The 18,151-nt window shown below is 33.9% G+C and overlaps 2 protein-coding genes across 5 annotated transcripts in view; one reads left to right on the top strand and one right to left on the bottom strand.

The window, feature by feature from the left end:
* The window catches only part of LOC146996195 (uncharacterized), a 34,116-nt gene extending 17,284 nt beyond the window's left edge, over positions 1–16,832 (top strand). For 2 of the 4 annotated variants that reach the window (XR_015042023.1, XR_015042021.1), the window contains exon 5: positions 13,610–14,540. Coding sequence is in view for 1 of the 4 variants with exons in the window: in XM_085820261.1 (XP_085676387.1) it covers positions 15,547–16,383 (837 nt within the window). In the remaining 3 variants the exon portion in view is untranslated. Of the gene's footprint in view, positions 1–8,674; positions 8,774–13,609 lie in introns of all 4 variants that reach the window. The other 2 variants (XR_015042022.1, XM_085820261.1) reach the window with 2 other exon arrangements.
* LOC118204815 (inositol polyphosphate-5-phosphatase A-like) overlaps positions 1–18,151 on the bottom strand; it is a 326,182-nt gene that overhangs the window by 180,767 nt on the left and 127,264 nt on the right. The gene's annotated exons all lie outside the window — the stretch shown is intronic.

The raw sequence follows: 18,151 nt of genomic DNA, 5'->3' as shown, positions 1-18,151 counted from the left end.
CCAAAACAATAAGTGTAAGATATATCTGTGGAATATTCCACTTCTTAATATAATTTCTAAAACTTACAGCACATAAAAATCCTTGTGCCTTTTATGATAATTTTAGTGTTTTCCTGGCCTTCATTGGAATGAGCCCAGAGACTTGGGGAGTCATTGCCGAAAATTGACATAAAATCGACTCAATTTGATCTAACAAAAGCACTTGGTTCTAGAATTTGGATCAGTCTTTTCTAGAATTAGAATTGCATTAAATTAGTAATTATGAGTTAAATAATTATTTAAGTAGTAATGTCCTAAATAATTTCCTAAGCTGTTTTTAATTTGTTGAGTTTCTAAACTGTTAGAGGTGTTGCTTTAACTGGGTCAGGAAGCATCTTTTGCAATCAATTAATGCCATTCACTACTGAGTCCTTTTCAGAGCTTTTGTATTGAGTATATTGTTTTCAGTGTATTCGATAGTTTGATCATTGTCTAATATCAAAAGGCACTGAAAAAAACACTGCTCGAAGAACAGCAATTTGTATTTTCTTCAGATGAAGATTTTTTATCTGGAAATGCTTACCAAGGTTGTAAAATTTATATGTAATGAACTGTTATTTGTAGCTGTTGGCCATTTGAATCATTACACCATGACAGAATCACACATCAAATCTGAAATTTGTATAAAAAGTAGAACATGCTGGGATATGCAAATGTTCAGTATTCCACAGCATGTGTACATTATATGAAAGAGTAAATAACACTACAAAGTAATTTAAAAAGGCAGACTAAAATGCCAGTTTTCATCCATACATTATGTTTACTTGTTATTTTGAAGGTTGGGGGTCATGTAATGTCTCATAAGACAAGAAGCAATTCATACTAACATGTCTCAGAATTCAGTTGCAAGGAGACTCAGTATTGTGAGTTACTGTGTATCCCAACTGCTAATCATTTTGGTCTAATGATTTTTGCTAGACTTTGCAGTTAATAACTCCAGGAGAACCACAGAGATTGGCCTGAGAATCTCATTGGTCTTCTCTCACTATTGCCCCAAATGACAGATATCTTGCCCACATGACTGTTAGGAATTTTTTATAGGAAACTGGATATATCGCTTAACATCAAGTATGGCTCAATGGCATCTGAAGCACTGTAGATTATTTGTAAAGGGAGCATTACTTCAGCTTTCTTTCACACTCTGACACAGGAATCGATGCCTTTGATGGTGTGTTCAGCGCCAAACACAGGTTCATGAAAAGTGTGATGTCACCTTTTCTAATAAGTCCCACTTTTCTTTTAGAATGTTATGATAGTCATATCCACGTGTGGAGAATGCATATTCGAAGCTTGCATTTTTCATCATTATGCTGGCCCAGCAACAGTATGAGGTGCACTGGATGCACATCCTGTTCACCAATAGTGTGCATATCTGGTACTCTTACCAGTCACTATCATATTACTGAGGTTTTAATGCCCATGGCTATGAATATATCCAGGGCTTCTGTCCCCTCTCCTTTCAATAGAACAATGGGCAAACCATTGTTCCTCACATTGCCCTACATATTCTTTATACACAGGATGTTCAACTCCTGCTTTGCACAATGCATGTTCAAGATTTCTCACCAATTAACAGTTGGAGAGAGACTGAAATGACAATATTTACATGCCAGTGCAACACTCTAGCATAGACCTTGAAACCACAGGTGGACTTTTGTACCCATGACTGCCATCCGAAGTTTGTTTGACTCACAAAAACAATAGCAGGTAACATTCAGTTTCCTTTCAGCTGCTATGAGTTATGATTATTGGGAGTACTGATTTCTGCATCCTCCATTTGTAGTATTTATCTGAGTAAAATCTAGCAATAAAAAGAGTCCTTGGTCAAATTATTCAAGAGCTCATTTTTCATACTTTGGAAAGCAGGAGATAATATTAATCTTGTTGATCCCACTGCTGTTGGGAAAATAACACAGAGAGCAGCCATATTGACTTTTCATCAGCAGGGATTAGGAGCACTAATCAATACATGATACAATGGCAATAGAAGCGAGTCTAGATGATTGCAGCAGCGTCTTGCTAGGATGAAAGCGAGAAGGATTCAGGGGAAGAAGGAAGGGAGTCAAAAGTTTCAGTTTGAATTAGAAAAAGTTTCGATTTACAATTATTTATTATTATTGCTATTGATTTACAATCTTTTTGATTTCGCAAGAGGCATCTACATTAAGTGTTATGTAAGATCGCATGATTAATTTGAAGGACGCAGTTTAGACTTATAGAGCTATTTTTAAGATAGCGAGATGTTCGCAAAAATGTTTTACTCCTGAAGATCAGGGACTGTGCCTGATCGCCCTCAAAATCGATAGAGATTTATTGAAAATCTTCTCAGATAAGGTAGCTTTTCTGGGTAATTTTATAAGTAAAGCCTTTTCTAAGGGAAGTTTGTGAACATTTAAGTCAAAATTATGTTTACTGAAATAATGCTCTTTAATATAAATTACATTTTATTATTAAATAATCATTAAATTACATATTTTATTAATCCATTTAATTATGTATGATTTAATGATTTCCATTTAATTATGGATTATTTAATGATTTTTAATCATAATTGCATGATTATTATTTGTAATCATAATTACAAATCATTAAATCATTCTGTTTAATAAATTACAATTTATTATTTACTACATAAAAATCTCATATAGCAAATGTAAAGCAATTTACATTTGACTGAAATTTTTTCTGTAGGAATACTTCAGGTTTTGACACCAGGTGCCATTATTATTAAATATTAATTTTTAACACTTTTCCTATTATTAAGAAATTAAATTCTTAATATACAACTGTGTACATTTGTAAATGTATAGAACCAAGTAGATTAATAATATGTATTTCCCTTTAATTAATGAATGAGATAATTAAAGCTAACCAAAATAAATTTTACAGTATACAAGAGTTTCACGAGCACATTTAAATGCAATTTATGGGCTTTTGAAGAAATCCATTGATTAAAAAAAAAATGCTTTTTCACATAATGTATAAAATTTCATTTGAAATATTTAGAAAGAAAAATACGTCATAAGAAATTCATTTGTGATAGCAAATAATTTTTAAAAATAAGATCAGGAATTAAATAGTCAAAAGGAGTATTGGTACAGCTGTGAAAATGGAAATAATATTTATTGAGTCTTTTTTAAATTAAATAAGATATTCTCATTAGATTTACAAATAAGTTTAAAGTGATTAAGACACAAGATTCATTATTTCCTATCTTGTTCATTTGCGGTTTTGCAGCTGAAGATGATGGTTCGGTAAAACCATCGAAACTAGTCCTGTGAAAATTTTGTAGGTATAACGCTGATTTTTGTTGTTTGACTTCTGAATTAGTAAGTTTAAAGTGCTTTAATGTCAACTAAAAGCTTATTTCATGAAAAAGGCGTATCCTAAATGATACTTAATTTGTTTAGTCGATTAATTGTTTTGGCATAGTACATTTATATTAGATTAACTACTCCGTGAAATTTAAGACTTTATTAATTTTCGAGAGAATTTAAATTATGATAAATATTTCTTAGTTTCATTCGAATAGGGAGATGTGTTTTATTTAAACTTTTAAAATTTAGATCCAGTTATTGATTAAAAAATTAAATAGTCGAGTGATTCATGAAATATTCATTGAAAGAAGTTGAGTAATTTTCTCTTGAATAAAAAAAGACTAGAATAACTCTTCTTGAAATTCATAAAAACCCTTCTTAGTATGTTCAGAGGCCCACCAGCAGCCGAGCAGTAAAAGCCACTGAACTCTGGTAATTCATTTCGGAGTTTGATTCCCAGCAAACGCGCTAGCTGCCCGGTGGTTTTCGTGGTTTTCCCCATGCATAAGGCGGATACGAGCCAGTTTCCCTTAAAATGACCTCCACAGGGCATTCCTTCCTTTCCGTGTAATGCCTAAAGGCGGAGCACGTAATAAGAAAAATAAAAATATGTTTTAATATTAAAAGGCTTTCCAGCTTTTACTTATTGTTGTTGTCTTGACCATGTATTTCATGAAAGAATGACCTTTTACTTGTTACTTGTACAACTGCTTTTTAAAAGTATGGTTTTCTTCTGCAAACCCCTTATATTCTTCTCTATAATGTACAGCATACCACATAAATGTAATAAAAATTATGGCACATAAATAACTTAATAATTAGAATATGAAAAATGGTTTACTAGGTTCTTGCCTTATTATTTTTTGTATTGTTATTGTTTTTGATTTTACAAATATACACAAGTTTTCAGAAACAGAATCACAGATTTTATTTGCACAATGGCTCAATTTTTATTACCGCGATCTCTGCGCTCGAGGTATTAATGTAATATTTTAAATATTTAGCATAAAATTGCTTAACATGATAGTTTCTTGGTTTCTACTGTAAATTATTGACTTATCTGAAGTCTGCTTCTACTAGGTAAGAAAAAGGGAAATGTTAATTATGTTTGTTGTACGAAACCAATCCTCCTTCAATGCGATCAGTTTTTCTTCGATAGTTATTTCAAAATGAAACGTATGGCATTTCAGCTGTTCTATGCAAACACAATCAAGTTTTCACTTTATTAAAAGCAAATATTAAAAGCTTTCAAATTATGCAAGCGGATCATACGTAACACATATCTTCTGAGGAAGTTTTAAGTGCTTTGTAATTTTCGTGGTTGTGTTTTCTTGTGTTCCTGCCTTTTACATTTTTATATTGCACTTCTTGTGTAAAAAATTTTTTATATATTTAGAAGAAATTAAAAATTCGGTAAGGTTTAATATTTTTACGGTCGCTTAAATGAATTTGCTAAGGTTTTCTGTGCTCTCTCTCAGCTTGTAGTCTATTAATCTACTCTTGCACTCGCTACTAGTTATCCATTTTTACAGCTTTGTTATTAAGCATTGCTTTCTTCCCAATTATGCCGCTTACGCTTCAGAAAAATGTCACAACGAACATTTTTAAAAGCTGCATACTAGCATATGTTTTTGCAAATTTTGAATAGAGTAGTCCTGCACGCAAACATTTGCACCTGAAAGCCCGAATTTTGAATTTCAAATTTGTTTTATTATTTATTTCATATTTAAAAAAACTTTTCATTTAAAATTTAAAAGTTTTCTTTAACGAACTCATTGATTTGAAACCACGGAACCTATGGCGAAACTTCGAAACTAAATATTTTTGTCTCCAGCGTGCGAAGCTGTTGCCATTCAGAAAAGTGGAAGTTATTTATCTTTCAATTTTAATAAACAAATTCGACTCTAATTTTTCATAACTAGTTTTTATAGAAGTAGTATAGCAAATATAAAAATATGCATGGCGTCTTCTTACATTGTATCACCAATTTAAAAGTATGCTGTTTTTAAATATTTAGTGATTTTTGCCGTTGGTATTGAATTTTATGTGGTGAAGTGTGAAGAACCTTATATTTAATAGATAAGGTTAATACACAACAATAAGAAAAAATTAACAATATTGTTAGCACATAGCAATATAACACAATGTTAATAAGAAAATGTTAAAAAAATATTTTGTAAGCCATCTTGCTATTTGGATACTAATATGATGAACTGATTAAAGACTGAAAAAATATGAAACTGCATAACAATACTTGTTACTGTATTGGAAATTCTAACGAGATGCTGCATTAAATATAAAATAATACTTTTGTCATTTTACCATTGAATTTTACACGGAGTAAAAGTGAAGAAAGCAATGTGTATAACAAAACAAATTATGTAAGTGAGTTCAAGAGCAGACTAATAAGCTGCGAACTCAGCGAGTGTTTAGAAAATCTTAATAAACTCTCTTGTGTGGCTTTAAAATCTGAACACTTTCAGTTTTATTTCATTTTATTGTCCCAAAGGGGAATTTACCGAGGAGGGCTATTCATTTCGTTTTTGGCATTTTTGTGTTGATTCACTATAAACGGCAAATCACTTTTCAAACTGTTGCCACCAAATATTAGAGCCCTGTATTATATTTAAAAAAATTAAATAATGACGAATCTGCACAAATGTATTTATGTTTCTGGCATTGTGATAAAACAACGGTACCTAGAGACATCCAATTTTGAATAACGTAGTCTTCCATTCCTGTATGGGGATCTGGAAGCCCAAATTTGGAATTTGTTTTATTTATGTATTTCATATTTTGTAAAGCATTTATGAGTTTTTGATTAAGAAACTGGACGATTTCAAAGAGAGCAATAGCAACACTGTACGAATAAAACATTTTAATCTCCAGTGCACAGGACTGTGTATTGGAAATCTAAAGATATGATCATTTAAATATTTGGTGATATTGCCGTTGAATTGAATTTTATGGTTTAAGTGCAAAGAACATATTTAATAAATAATGGTAACACACAAAAACTTTAAAAAACGCCCTTTTGGGAGTAATGCAAAATCTGAAAGCTTTCAGATTTTTAAATTTTTATATTTACTTCCCTTCCTCCTCAGTTTAAAAAAAAAAAATAGTAGTAACGCTTTTCCACTCACGTGCCCCAAGATGGCAATTAAACTCCTGGTTCAGTTTTCTTTTTCGAATCAACTGTTTGACCAATAATTAAGAAAAATATCTAACTCCAACTCAATGTCTGAGAGTTTTGGAAAGAAAAAGGAAGGCCATTATTTAAAAGAAATTAGTAGCTTGACATTCACTTGTCAAAAACCTAACACAGAATTTGCTAATTAGGCTTAATGAACCAGAGCAGTCAGAATTAACCAAGATAGCTATCCACTTATATTGCCTCTCGAGAGAATATTTTAATTCTACCGTAATATTTTATTCTGCTTGACTCAAAGAGGTTTGAGAAGATTTTGTCTTCCTTTCTACATCTTTTTAATTACTAACAGCCGTCTATTCTAAGACGTTTTCGAGGAAAAAGCATTTTTTACATATTATACATGTTCTTTCAGAGATCAAAACTATAAATGAGTCATTTTTATTTATTTACTTACTAGAGGAAGTATCCGATGCCAGTTAAGTTAAATTTAGAATAATGTATCTAACAACGGAGAGAATGATACCACTGTAATCCTTCTGTAATAACGATGAAAAAAAAAAAACGATTGATAGTCATACCTTTTTCACTCTGATGCGATATGGAACCCACAGAAAAATTTCTGTAGAAAAATAAACTAATTCTCTCCCATTATATTGGCAACAATCGCACACAGTTTTTAATGATTTTCGTCTTTCTAATCAAAAGGTCGTAAAAGCTCAAGTTCCGTCCAATATGTCACCTATATTCAATTCAGTCCATTAAATGTGACAAAAAGTTTATCATAATTTATTAGAAGTCAATAATGCGAACAAACAAACACACACACACAGACATTCTTCTTTATATATATATATTGTAACGCTTACCCATTTTTGACTAACAAACTGCGATTTGAAAGCTAAGCAAATGTATTTAATGTTGAGCATTGCTATTTTTATTTCATCGTGAAACTTACAAATTTTTTTTTTTTTAACAAACTCTACGATTTGAAAGCAAGCAGTGACAACACTTCTCGAAAGAAAGCAGATTTTTATCTCCAACGTGCGAGATTGTTCCTACTCGAAAAAAATGAGGTCGAAAATTAGAGTTTTCAGAATTAATTAATATCTCAGATTTTAGCTATTTTTGGGGAGGCAGCGGATGTCGACCTTTCTCAGGACCCAAAAAAGAACTGTAGAAAGCTTAGTGACGATAGTAGTAGCTGAGTTAATTGCGAACAAATACACAAACATTCTTCTTTATATATATAGTGTTGGCAGTGGCGATAAATGCAAAGCATATTTTGCTTCCCTTAAAGCTAAGATTAATCTAAATAAAATTCATGCTTTATTCCGTGAATTAAAATAAGCTAACACTGTAGCCTTTACATTTAAAATCATTTGAGTGAAAGAAAACTAGCATTATGCTAACTCATAAAAACACACATTCGCCGATACCGACGTACATATAATACTCGGCCAACCCGCAGATCTTGACGTCATCGGCCAATCAGCAGCAACCATACTTAGCTTACCGCCGATTGACCTCCGATCAAAATTTGCATAAGGAAAAATTAAAGCCAACAAACGGCCCTGTTTTCCTCATGCAAATACAAAAACAAAACTTGCACAGAATTACTGAAGTTCATAGTTCAATTCTATTATACGAAAACACTTATTGTCTTTAAACACTGCAAACATCTAAACAGAACTTCCTTAAATTAACAGCAGTCGCTGCTTTTGTAAATAAGTCCGCAGTATTTAATTTACTAGTGATAAATTCAAGGTCAAACACTCCATCATTTACTAGTCTTCTAATAAAGTTATATTTTATGTCTCTGTGCTTAGTTCGGCGATTTTCTATTGACGATCTAGAAAAATCAATGGCAGACTTGTTATCACAAAATAGAAATTCGCTGCTTTAGATAAGGCTTTAGATATACCCCGCTTCCATGGTTGATAAAATTACACTTTTTTGTTTAACAGTTTTCCAGATTACCAGTACTCCATCTAAATATAATATAAATATAATAGGAATGACAAGTTGTCATTCCTATTACTTGCATAATCAGCATCTGAATAACAATATAAATTTAGATGTTTAATCTTCGATAAGTTTAATTTATATAATTTAGTACTATTGAGATAACCAAGCAATTTCAACAATGCTTCCCAATGCCTAATTCCAGGATTCTCCTGAAACTGTGATAAGATATTCACTGCATATGTAATATCAGGCCTTGTCCTGTTAGCTACAAGAACTAAACATCCCAACAGATTTCTAAAGGGTAATGTATGCATTTCCGCAATTTCTGCACTTGTAGATGGACAATCTAATTTGGTAAGAATAATGCCTTTATCTATGGGAAGTGAAGTTATTGGTATCTGAAAATGTTTAAATTTTTCAAAAGTTTCTTCTATATATTTTTGCTGATATATAAAAACCCCATTCTCATTCTCTAAGAATTCAGTTCTAAGTAACGTTTCAGTTTTGCCTAATACTTTAAGATCAAAAAACTTACTCAGCTGTGAAATTACTTTATACCATATTGATCTTTATTAAAAATCACAATATCATCTACATATAACAAGAGAGTTACATCTGAACTTTTATAAACACAATTACACCATTGTATTTTTTTAAAATGTAGATTTTCTAAAATGCTTTCAAATTCACAAAACCATTCATGGCCGCTTTGATGTAGACCGTAAATGGCCTTGTGTAATAAACACACTTTATTTTCCTCTTCAATAAATCCCTCTGGTTGGGTCATATATATTTTTCATTTAGGTTTGCATATAAATATGCATTCTTTACATCTAACTGACAATTAGTCCATCCATATATAAACATACCAGTATAGTGAAAAATATTCTTATGATTGAAAAATTTACTACAGGACTGTAAACGTCATGAAAATCTTCACCTCTTTTCTGCCTGAATCCCTGTGCTACTAAACATGCTTTGTATCTAACCTCTTGATTCTTTTCATTTCTTTTTAGCATGTAGACCCATTTGTTTCCTAGCATAGTTTTATTTTCTGGCTTTTCGACTAATTCTCAAACCTTTCTTTTCTTCATTGTGTCAATTTCTTCTTTCATTGCCTTATCCCATTCTTCGGCATTTACTGATTTTCGTGCTTCTTTAAAATTTTGTGATATAACAATTTCTACGGAATTTGCCTCTTCAGACACGGAGCTAGTCTCCTTTTCTACAAAATTAACTTTCCCCGAGTATTCGTTTTTTCCACTAAAATCAAACTTATCTTTTTCAAATTTAATATTTATTGCCTCACAATACATTTCAATATCATTATAGGATCTAAAACGGGTGTCTGTTCCCTCTACATAATAATATATGTCTGTACATCTTCCGCCTGGCCTTTTAACTGCTTTTCTTTGCCAGTTTAAGTCTGATTCTTCTTTCGGGGTAAATTTGTCATCTGAGAACTTTATTTCTTCTCTAGAAGTTTCCTGTTCTTCATCTGATTTTGCTAATAGCTCAGGTTCCTCTAGTCTTTTAAACTTAGTTTTTGATTTCTGTTCCAGGATGCCATTTGCATCCTGGAACAGAAATCAAAGTTTCATCAAATTCAGTTTTTCAACGAACTTCACATTACAGGTTTCTATTAATCTGCGTTCTTCTGGTAGCCATATCCTATAACCCCTAGTTTCCTTCGCATATCCTACCATGATTTCTTCTTTGCACCTCATTTGTAATTTATTTCTAATCTGTTTTGGCATGCCAACTACCAAATATTTTAAAATAAACAACATTGGGTTTTCTATTTAGAAACATTTCATAAGGGGTTCGGTTGCTTTTATGACATACTCTGTTCCATGTATGTACGAAACAGCCAAGAGCTTCTGCCCACCATTCTTTTCCCATTTTACCATCATTAAGCATAGCTTTAACTGCGGTCTAATGCCGTTCGGTTAAAATGTTCACACACACTGTTCTCTTCTGGGCTGTACGCGTTTGTGCGTTCAACACTAATTCCATTTTCGACTAAGTACCCTTCGAATTGCCTGTTGCAGAATTCCTCACCATTATTGGTGCGTATACTTATTAATTTCCTATTCGTCAATCTTTCCATTTGCCTATGATAATTCTTAAAGTTGTAGAATGATTAATTTTTTTTTTCATACAATACACTGTTACTAATCTACTACAGTCATCCACAATAGTGAGGAAATATTTACTCCCACCGTTAGATGGAACTGGGAGTGGACCACAAACGTCTAAATAAACCGACTGCAATAGTTTATTTGATCTCTTCGGAACAGTTTTAAAAGTTATTCTACTAGATTTAGCAATAATACACGGTTCACACCTCTCCATTGGTTTTTCAAATTCTGGTAACCCTTTCACGCTTTGATTCTTACTAGTATTCTTAACATAATCAAAATTTACGTGGCTAAATCTCCGAAGCCATATACGGAGCACCATTTTATATCTGCTTGGCATATTGAACTGGTTACTGGTAGCGAACACTTGAAGATGAGACTAGAAAATATTAAGAGTATATGCAGGACTAACGCTAGTTTACGAGACTTAAAATATTAGAGTATACGTTTAAGAACACTCATCTTTTCTACGGGTTTCCCTAGTAGAACGGCAGATATAGCATTGTCCCATTTTACTTTTTTATTTATTTTGTGCAGTGTGCTTCTTTGCATATTCTTCGATCATTCCTTAAGCAGTGTTATTTGCATTCATTCTATTATGCCTGCATTCTTAATATCTTTCTTGTGCTGCATTCAGGGTTGAGACTAGCCTCCGTTAGGTGAGTAAGCATTGTGCATGCACCCTGCTCACTATGTTTATCTCAATTATATTGCTGAATGCTTAATCATTCCTGTTATTTGCAGCAGATTAGTGCTTGTTTTTATGTAGAGAAGTCAATTGAATGGCATAGCACCTTTTGTTTTGTTTTCTATTAGTTTTATTTAAAATGGTTTGAACAAATGATTTAGTATTCTTTTATGTAAACTTTCAGCCCTCATAGGCATCTGTTCACATGAAATTTCGCATGTGCATTATATTACTAAAACACATTTTTTAAAATTGTATATTTTTATATCTAATTCTTGAAGATGATTCATGAAATATGAATTCCGTAGTAATAAAAAAATTAAAAGGCATTGTACATAATACCTATAACTAACTGGGAATGTATGAAATTATTCATATTTCATACATTTCCTAGGAATACCAAATGAGAAACAGGCAAAGCATGAAATACATTTCTGATTCGTTTTGAAGAACCTAAACTACTTACTAGAAGTTAATAAATCATGTATGAAAACCCAAATGACTACTAAGAAGGAACCATGGGACTAATGGTTCCTGAATCGCTAAGATGTGTATTTGTGGAAAAGAAAAGTACATTGATTTATCATTTTAAAGGAAGCGTCAATACTGTACAGTACTACGTTGCGGATGCCGAGTTATTTCCCGTACTTCATGAAAACTCATTTGAGTACTGGACATGGGCGAGGCGACAGAATGTTGAAAGAACTTTCAACCAAATACAAAAACATTGCACATAAATGATATTGAACTGTACAACCACCTTTGTGAGCTCTGCCAGAAAAAACAAAAAGTTATTAATAAAGGGCATTGTTGTGAAACTTATGACTATTTCTGAAATTAATTTCCGTTGTCAGGTAGATTGTTGTCTTACTGATTCCCAGTCTCGACCAGATAAAAAATACAAATTTATAATGTTGTATCAAATTCATCTCGCTACTTTTTTACGTATTTTGAATGACAGATTTTTAATGGGACTCTTTCATTACTTTTTCAAAATAACATTTGTACTTTTGAGGAATGAACATCTTTTAATAAAGAGCATTTGTCATTCTATAGAATGTTTATGCATTATACACAAATCCTAGGCAAAATATGTAATTCTTCAGATGATATAATTTATTTCTTCAGATAATATAATTTAATTCTTGAGATGATATCATTTTTGTGCATTCCGAGTTATAAAATGAATGAAATGTAACGCTGTTAAGTGAAACTAGCTCCAGGGTGTCTCTATGGTAAATAAATACAGTGAATTTTAAAGAATGCATTTATTCTATTTGGCTTTATGCGCTATCGACGAAGTAGGTTTAATTTAATTTTAGGTTAAGTATAAATGGAATGCAAGAAAAATGTGCATAATTTAATATTTACAAGGAGGCCATGTGGTGTACACATCAGACTCCGTTGAAATGCCCGAAAAATATCCATCCATCTTCTCAGTATTTATTTTTCCAAATAATCCCGTTCCAAATTTTCAAACTAGTTAGCCAAAAAGCCTTTGCAATCATCAACTTTATCAAAAGGATGATCCATGCTTATTGCGTTATTTGCGGGAACTTCATTAATGCTTTCACCTTGTTTAAAATTTTTGTATTCGTCTGCGAGACTATCTGTACAGTCATAAAGCGTTACCATGGTTACCAGTTTTTGCTTTACCATTGTTATTGTTAAAAATAAAATAAAATGGCTGTTCTAAAGCTTCAAAGTTGTGTTTTAATTGTTTATTTAGACAACATTTTTTAATTACACCTGAAGCTTCAATTTCAGACTATGTTAATTCACTGCTGTATATCCATATAAGAGGTTCTGCTCCATCAAAACTTCTTTCTGTGCCTCAGTGTAATAATGAATGCATTGTAGAATGTTGTAAGCTCTTTTAGGCTTGTATTAATATCATTTGTGTGTATTCTGGACTTTTAAAATTTAAACACATAAGTGGAAAAATATGAATAACTGGCTGAGAGGCAGGCACCGCATCGTCAGACGAGATCATTTCTAGTCAAAAGAGGACTTCTGGTAAGCCTAATGATATTCCAAGTTTTCTCGCAGTATCTCTATATTTAGCTTCTCAGCTAATATCTTAATTTTCTGTCATAAGCAAAGTTAATAATTTAAATAACAATATTAACAATGTTCCATTATGTAACAGTGTTCCATTAACAGTGTTTCATTATGTAACACTGTTCCGTTAACAATGTTCCGTTAGCAATTTTCTGTTAATAACGTTTTGTTCTTTCTGTTTAAATGAATGAATGAGTATTTATTTAAATTTTGACTAAATATTTATTTGAATCTCCTTTGAATTTAGGTGAACTGTTGTTGGAATGGGAAGGTCGTCAAGCTCGTATCGTCCACCCAGATGTGTAAACTGTCATTGGCGCCCTACACATGATTTGATCGTGTAATGATGATGAGGCGTGATCTTACCAAATCAGGTGCTCCCATTGGTCCACCTAGCAATGGCTTCTTATCCATCATTCCAGCATTTTTGCAGTCACCATCTTTTTCTGAAGACCAACACATCATAGAAAGAATAAAGGAAAACATAAAAAGGCAACGAAAACTGCTGTCAAATACTTACTGTGGTTAAGAGAAAAAAAGAAAGCTTTTCCCCCAAAAAAAAAAACTTTCTGAAAAGTGCATTTTAGAAGAAGAGGCGATTTCTGTGCAGTGTTGTGTTCTTTCATTGTGCAGGAACGTGAACCTTCAGACCAATACCAGAAAATGTATTACAAATTCACGAACTGAAGTGTAAAAAAATGTATGTTTTGGGGTAGGGTATGAATAATTCAGAAATTTGCTTATAATTCAAAGAAAGCCAGTGAAGTGACACCATGGACAATTTTTTGAGAGCTTTTAGATAGAATTTATCAAAACATGTTAAATGGTGAAGAGTAAAATTTATTGCAACATCTAAACTCATTTTTTAATTACAGTACTGAACACGAAATTTGCTGTCAATGTACAGCTGTTGTTAGTTCTATCTATAAAAGGTGAAAGTACCATTCCTGAATACTTGGGATTTTAGAGAAATAATCCACAAAACCTCTACTATGATTCTTCCCTACTTTACAAAACTTTGTTATTGTATATTAATCTAACACAAAAATTGTTTAAGAAATTTATTTATTCATAATGAAGCGATACACAGATGGAAGTGTGTCAAAAACTATTTAAAGTATATTTATTTTATTAATAACAAATTCTATGTTTTGTGGAATACAATCATTAGAGTCATAGTTTGCTTATTACAAATGGCATCACACAGCTGCTTCAAAAACTACTTAGTTGTAGATTGAAAATTATTTGAAAACAAAGGGAATGTATATATTACATATATAGTATGCCCATATTATACTTATAAATTATATTAATTCAGACATTCATTGAGTTAAAAGTACATGAGAATATATTGTTACGAATTTGGTATTTAAAAAGCTAATGTTAGTTCAATTATAAATTAAATGGTTTTATTTCTCGCGCAGTGCAGCGCGTGATGAATATTAAAAGAAAGCTAAGCCGGAAAAATTGAAAATACAAGAGCGCGTGCATTAAATAAATAAATATCTCTTTTTGATTTCGAGAAAGTACTGGAAAATTCTAGCGCGTGATTTTAAAATCTTATAAAAGGAGGAAAACATCTCAGTTTGTAGTATTTGCTTAGTTTGTTGTTGTTTAGAAAACTACTGTTGTTGATTGTAGCGAATTCGCGGATTAGCATTCTTTAGCTGTTTTGAATTACGTTCTATTGGACATTTGAGTAGTTAAAAGAAAACTACTGTGAGATATTGTAATACTGCATGATAGTTTGAGAAAATTTAAGCATTTTTTTTTGTTGTGATAATAATAAATTTTTGTTCATTTTTCATCGGACTTGTGCATTAATTTCATAACGAACCTGTACGCACGCAACAATTTTTGGTGTCAGAAGTGGGATTTGAATGCCAATTACAAGAGCGATGGAAGAGCAATTAAGACAGCTGATATCAGCGTTTGCCTCGTTTAAAGAAGAAATGAAAGCAGAGATGAAATGTAATCAGGAAAAGATTGAAGCAGGACAGGAAAAGATTGAAGCAAGACAAGAAGAGATGAAAAGAGAAATTACCAGCGTAATAGAAAACAAATTCGAGGTTATGGAAGGCAGAATTGACGCAGTTGAGAATAAAGTTGGAAACTTTGAAGAAAAAGTTTCTTCGGTAAAAGAAGAAATAGAAGAGAGAGTTTCTGCCATGGAACAACAAATTAATGATAGTTTCTGCGGTCAACAAAGAAGTTGATGATTTAAAGAAATTCGTAGCGACGGCAGGTAGCAATCCGGAAGGTTTCAAATTTTTATCGATGCCTGCTCGTTCCGTTCTGAAACTATCTACATATGATGGGAAGACCTCCTGGCAGGTGTATAGGACACAATTTTCTATCGTTGCAGATGCGAATGGATGGGATTCCCAAGCTAAGGCCTGTCATCTCGCCGCTTCTCTGAGAGCAGACGCAGCGGATATCCTGCAGACGCTTCCCGAAAATCAAAGGCTAGATTTCGAAGCTCTATCCGGCACTTTGGAGCTGTGCTTCGGCGAGAAATGTTTAAAAGACTACAGCAGGCTCCAATTAAAATCTCGTCAACAGAAGCTCACCGAAACGCTTCAGGAGCTCGCCACGGATGTTGAAAGGCTGTCACATCACGCCTTTTCGGAGTGCCCGGCAGAAACAAGGGAAATTCTGTCCCTGCAATATTTCATCGATGGCATCCGGGACCCTGAAATACAGAAAGCACTGCGAATGGCGGATGTTAAAGATCTGAAAAGCGCTTTAGTGTATGCCATGAAATTTGAGGCAGCCCAGCAAGCCACCCGTCGAGACCGCCATCCAGTCAGAGCTGCTCAAGTCCAGGAGCCAGAGGATCAAGTCACTGCTCGTCTAGACGATTTAACTAGACAACTGAACGCCTTGAGACAGAATATTGGTGACAAGAAACTGACCGTAAAGTGCTGGAACTGCGGTGCTGAAGGACACATCCGACGAAACTGCAGAACACCCCAGGGCACAGATGCTAAGACCGCTCCTAACAAACAGCAGGGAAACTAATTAGTGGCCATCTCGCGGGGCGGAGGTTGCCAGATCATGAAAAGCCCCAGTTTAAAGCGCTTCAGATTTCTGCAGTGAGAGGCGGCAGTAATGGACTTTTCATAATAGGACATATTAATGGAGTTCCCTGCAATATGACGATAGATACAGGAGCCAACGTTACCATCATCCGAAAAGATTTGGCTCAACAACTGGGAAGCAAACTTATCTGGACGCTGCCCTGCGTTACCCTACAGACTGTGTCCGGTGAGAAGATCAACATCGATGGAAAAGTAAATGCTAACATCACGTTTGGAAGTGCCGCTTACCATCACACGGCATATGTAGCAGAGATCACTGATTCTTGCATACTTGGATTGGACTTTCTAAGGAAATACAATTTTTCCTTGGACTTTAAAAATAACGAATTGCATTCTACATCTGAGGACATAGCGTTATTTTGAGTCAATGATGAAGTTAAATCTGTCCATAAAATCATAGCACAAGACAATATCACAATACCGGCAAGAACAGAAATTTTACTTCCTGGATCTATAGCCGAAAACAGAAATTTCCGCTACGGCATCATAGAATATCCCAATAACTGTAATAGCCCAAAAGGAGTACTAGTAGCCTCAACACTCGTCGACCTATCCAGAACGGTTATCCCGGTGAGAGTCGCCAATGTAACTGAGAAGGCGAGAGTTATTAAGAAAGGCGACGTGGTTGCAGCATGTACTCCAGTAACCAGCGTTGAAAGAAAGAGCAACATCCCAGAACCCGTGTCCTCAGAGAGCATTACATCGGAGTTATTGCAGAATGCGCAATTAAACGATGAAGAGAAGAATGCTGCCGATCGCGTCATTAAAGATCTTCAAGTTGTTTTCTCCCGCTCGTCTTCTGACGTGGGTCGAACTAGTTTGACGCAACATAGAATCGATACAGGCGATCATCACCCGATCAAGCAACATCCAAGACGGCTACCATTTGCTAAACAGGAAGAGGTACGAACACTTTTAAAGGATATGGAAGAAAGCGATGTCATCGAGCCTTCAGTAAGTCCATGGGCATCTCCCATCGTCCTAGTCAGAAAGAAAGACGGCTCAACAAGATTTTGCGTCGACTATCACCGGTTGAATGAGGTTACGAAGAAAGACAGTTACCCTCTTCCTAGAATTGACGACATTCTAGACACTCTTTCTGGCAGCAAGTGGTTCTCAACACTTGATTTAAAGAGTGGGTATTGGCAGGTAGAAATACAGCCTGAAGACCGAGAGAAGACGGCATTTACTACGGGACAAGGGCTTTGGCAATTCAAGGTGATGCCGTTTGGACTGTGTAATGCGCCGGCAACATTCGAACGTCTTATGGAAACTGTTTTGAAAGGCCTTTCCTACGAAGCCTGCCTCATATACCTGGACGACATCATCATCGTCGGAAAGAGTTTTGAAGAACATTTAGAAAATCTTAGGAAGGTGCTTCAGAAACTGAAAGAAGCCAATCTGAAGCTGAGTCCCGCTAAATGCAAATTGCTCCGAAAGGAAGTGACTTACCTGGGACATGTCATCTCTGCAGAAGGTGTGCGCACGGATTCTGAAAAGGTATCAGCCGTTAAATCCTGGAAACGTCCCGAAAATGTCCATCAGCTGAGAAGCTTCCTAGGGCTTTGCACCTACTATAGGAAATTCGTGAAGGACTTTTCTTCTATCGCAAGACCCCTACACAAGCTGACAGAGAGCAACCAAAAGTTCTTTTGGACAAAAGAATGCGAGGATGCATTTAACAACTT

Source organism: Stegodyphus dumicola, chromosome 7 (assembly GCF_044657685.1).
Source record: "Stegodyphus dumicola isolate Sdum_Otavi_A_Nest chromosome 7, ASM4465768v1".
Classification (NCBI taxonomy): domain Eukaryota; kingdom Metazoa; phylum Arthropoda; class Arachnida; order Araneae; family Eresidae; genus Stegodyphus; species Stegodyphus dumicola.
This window is presented reverse-complemented; position numbering and strand designations above follow the sequence as displayed.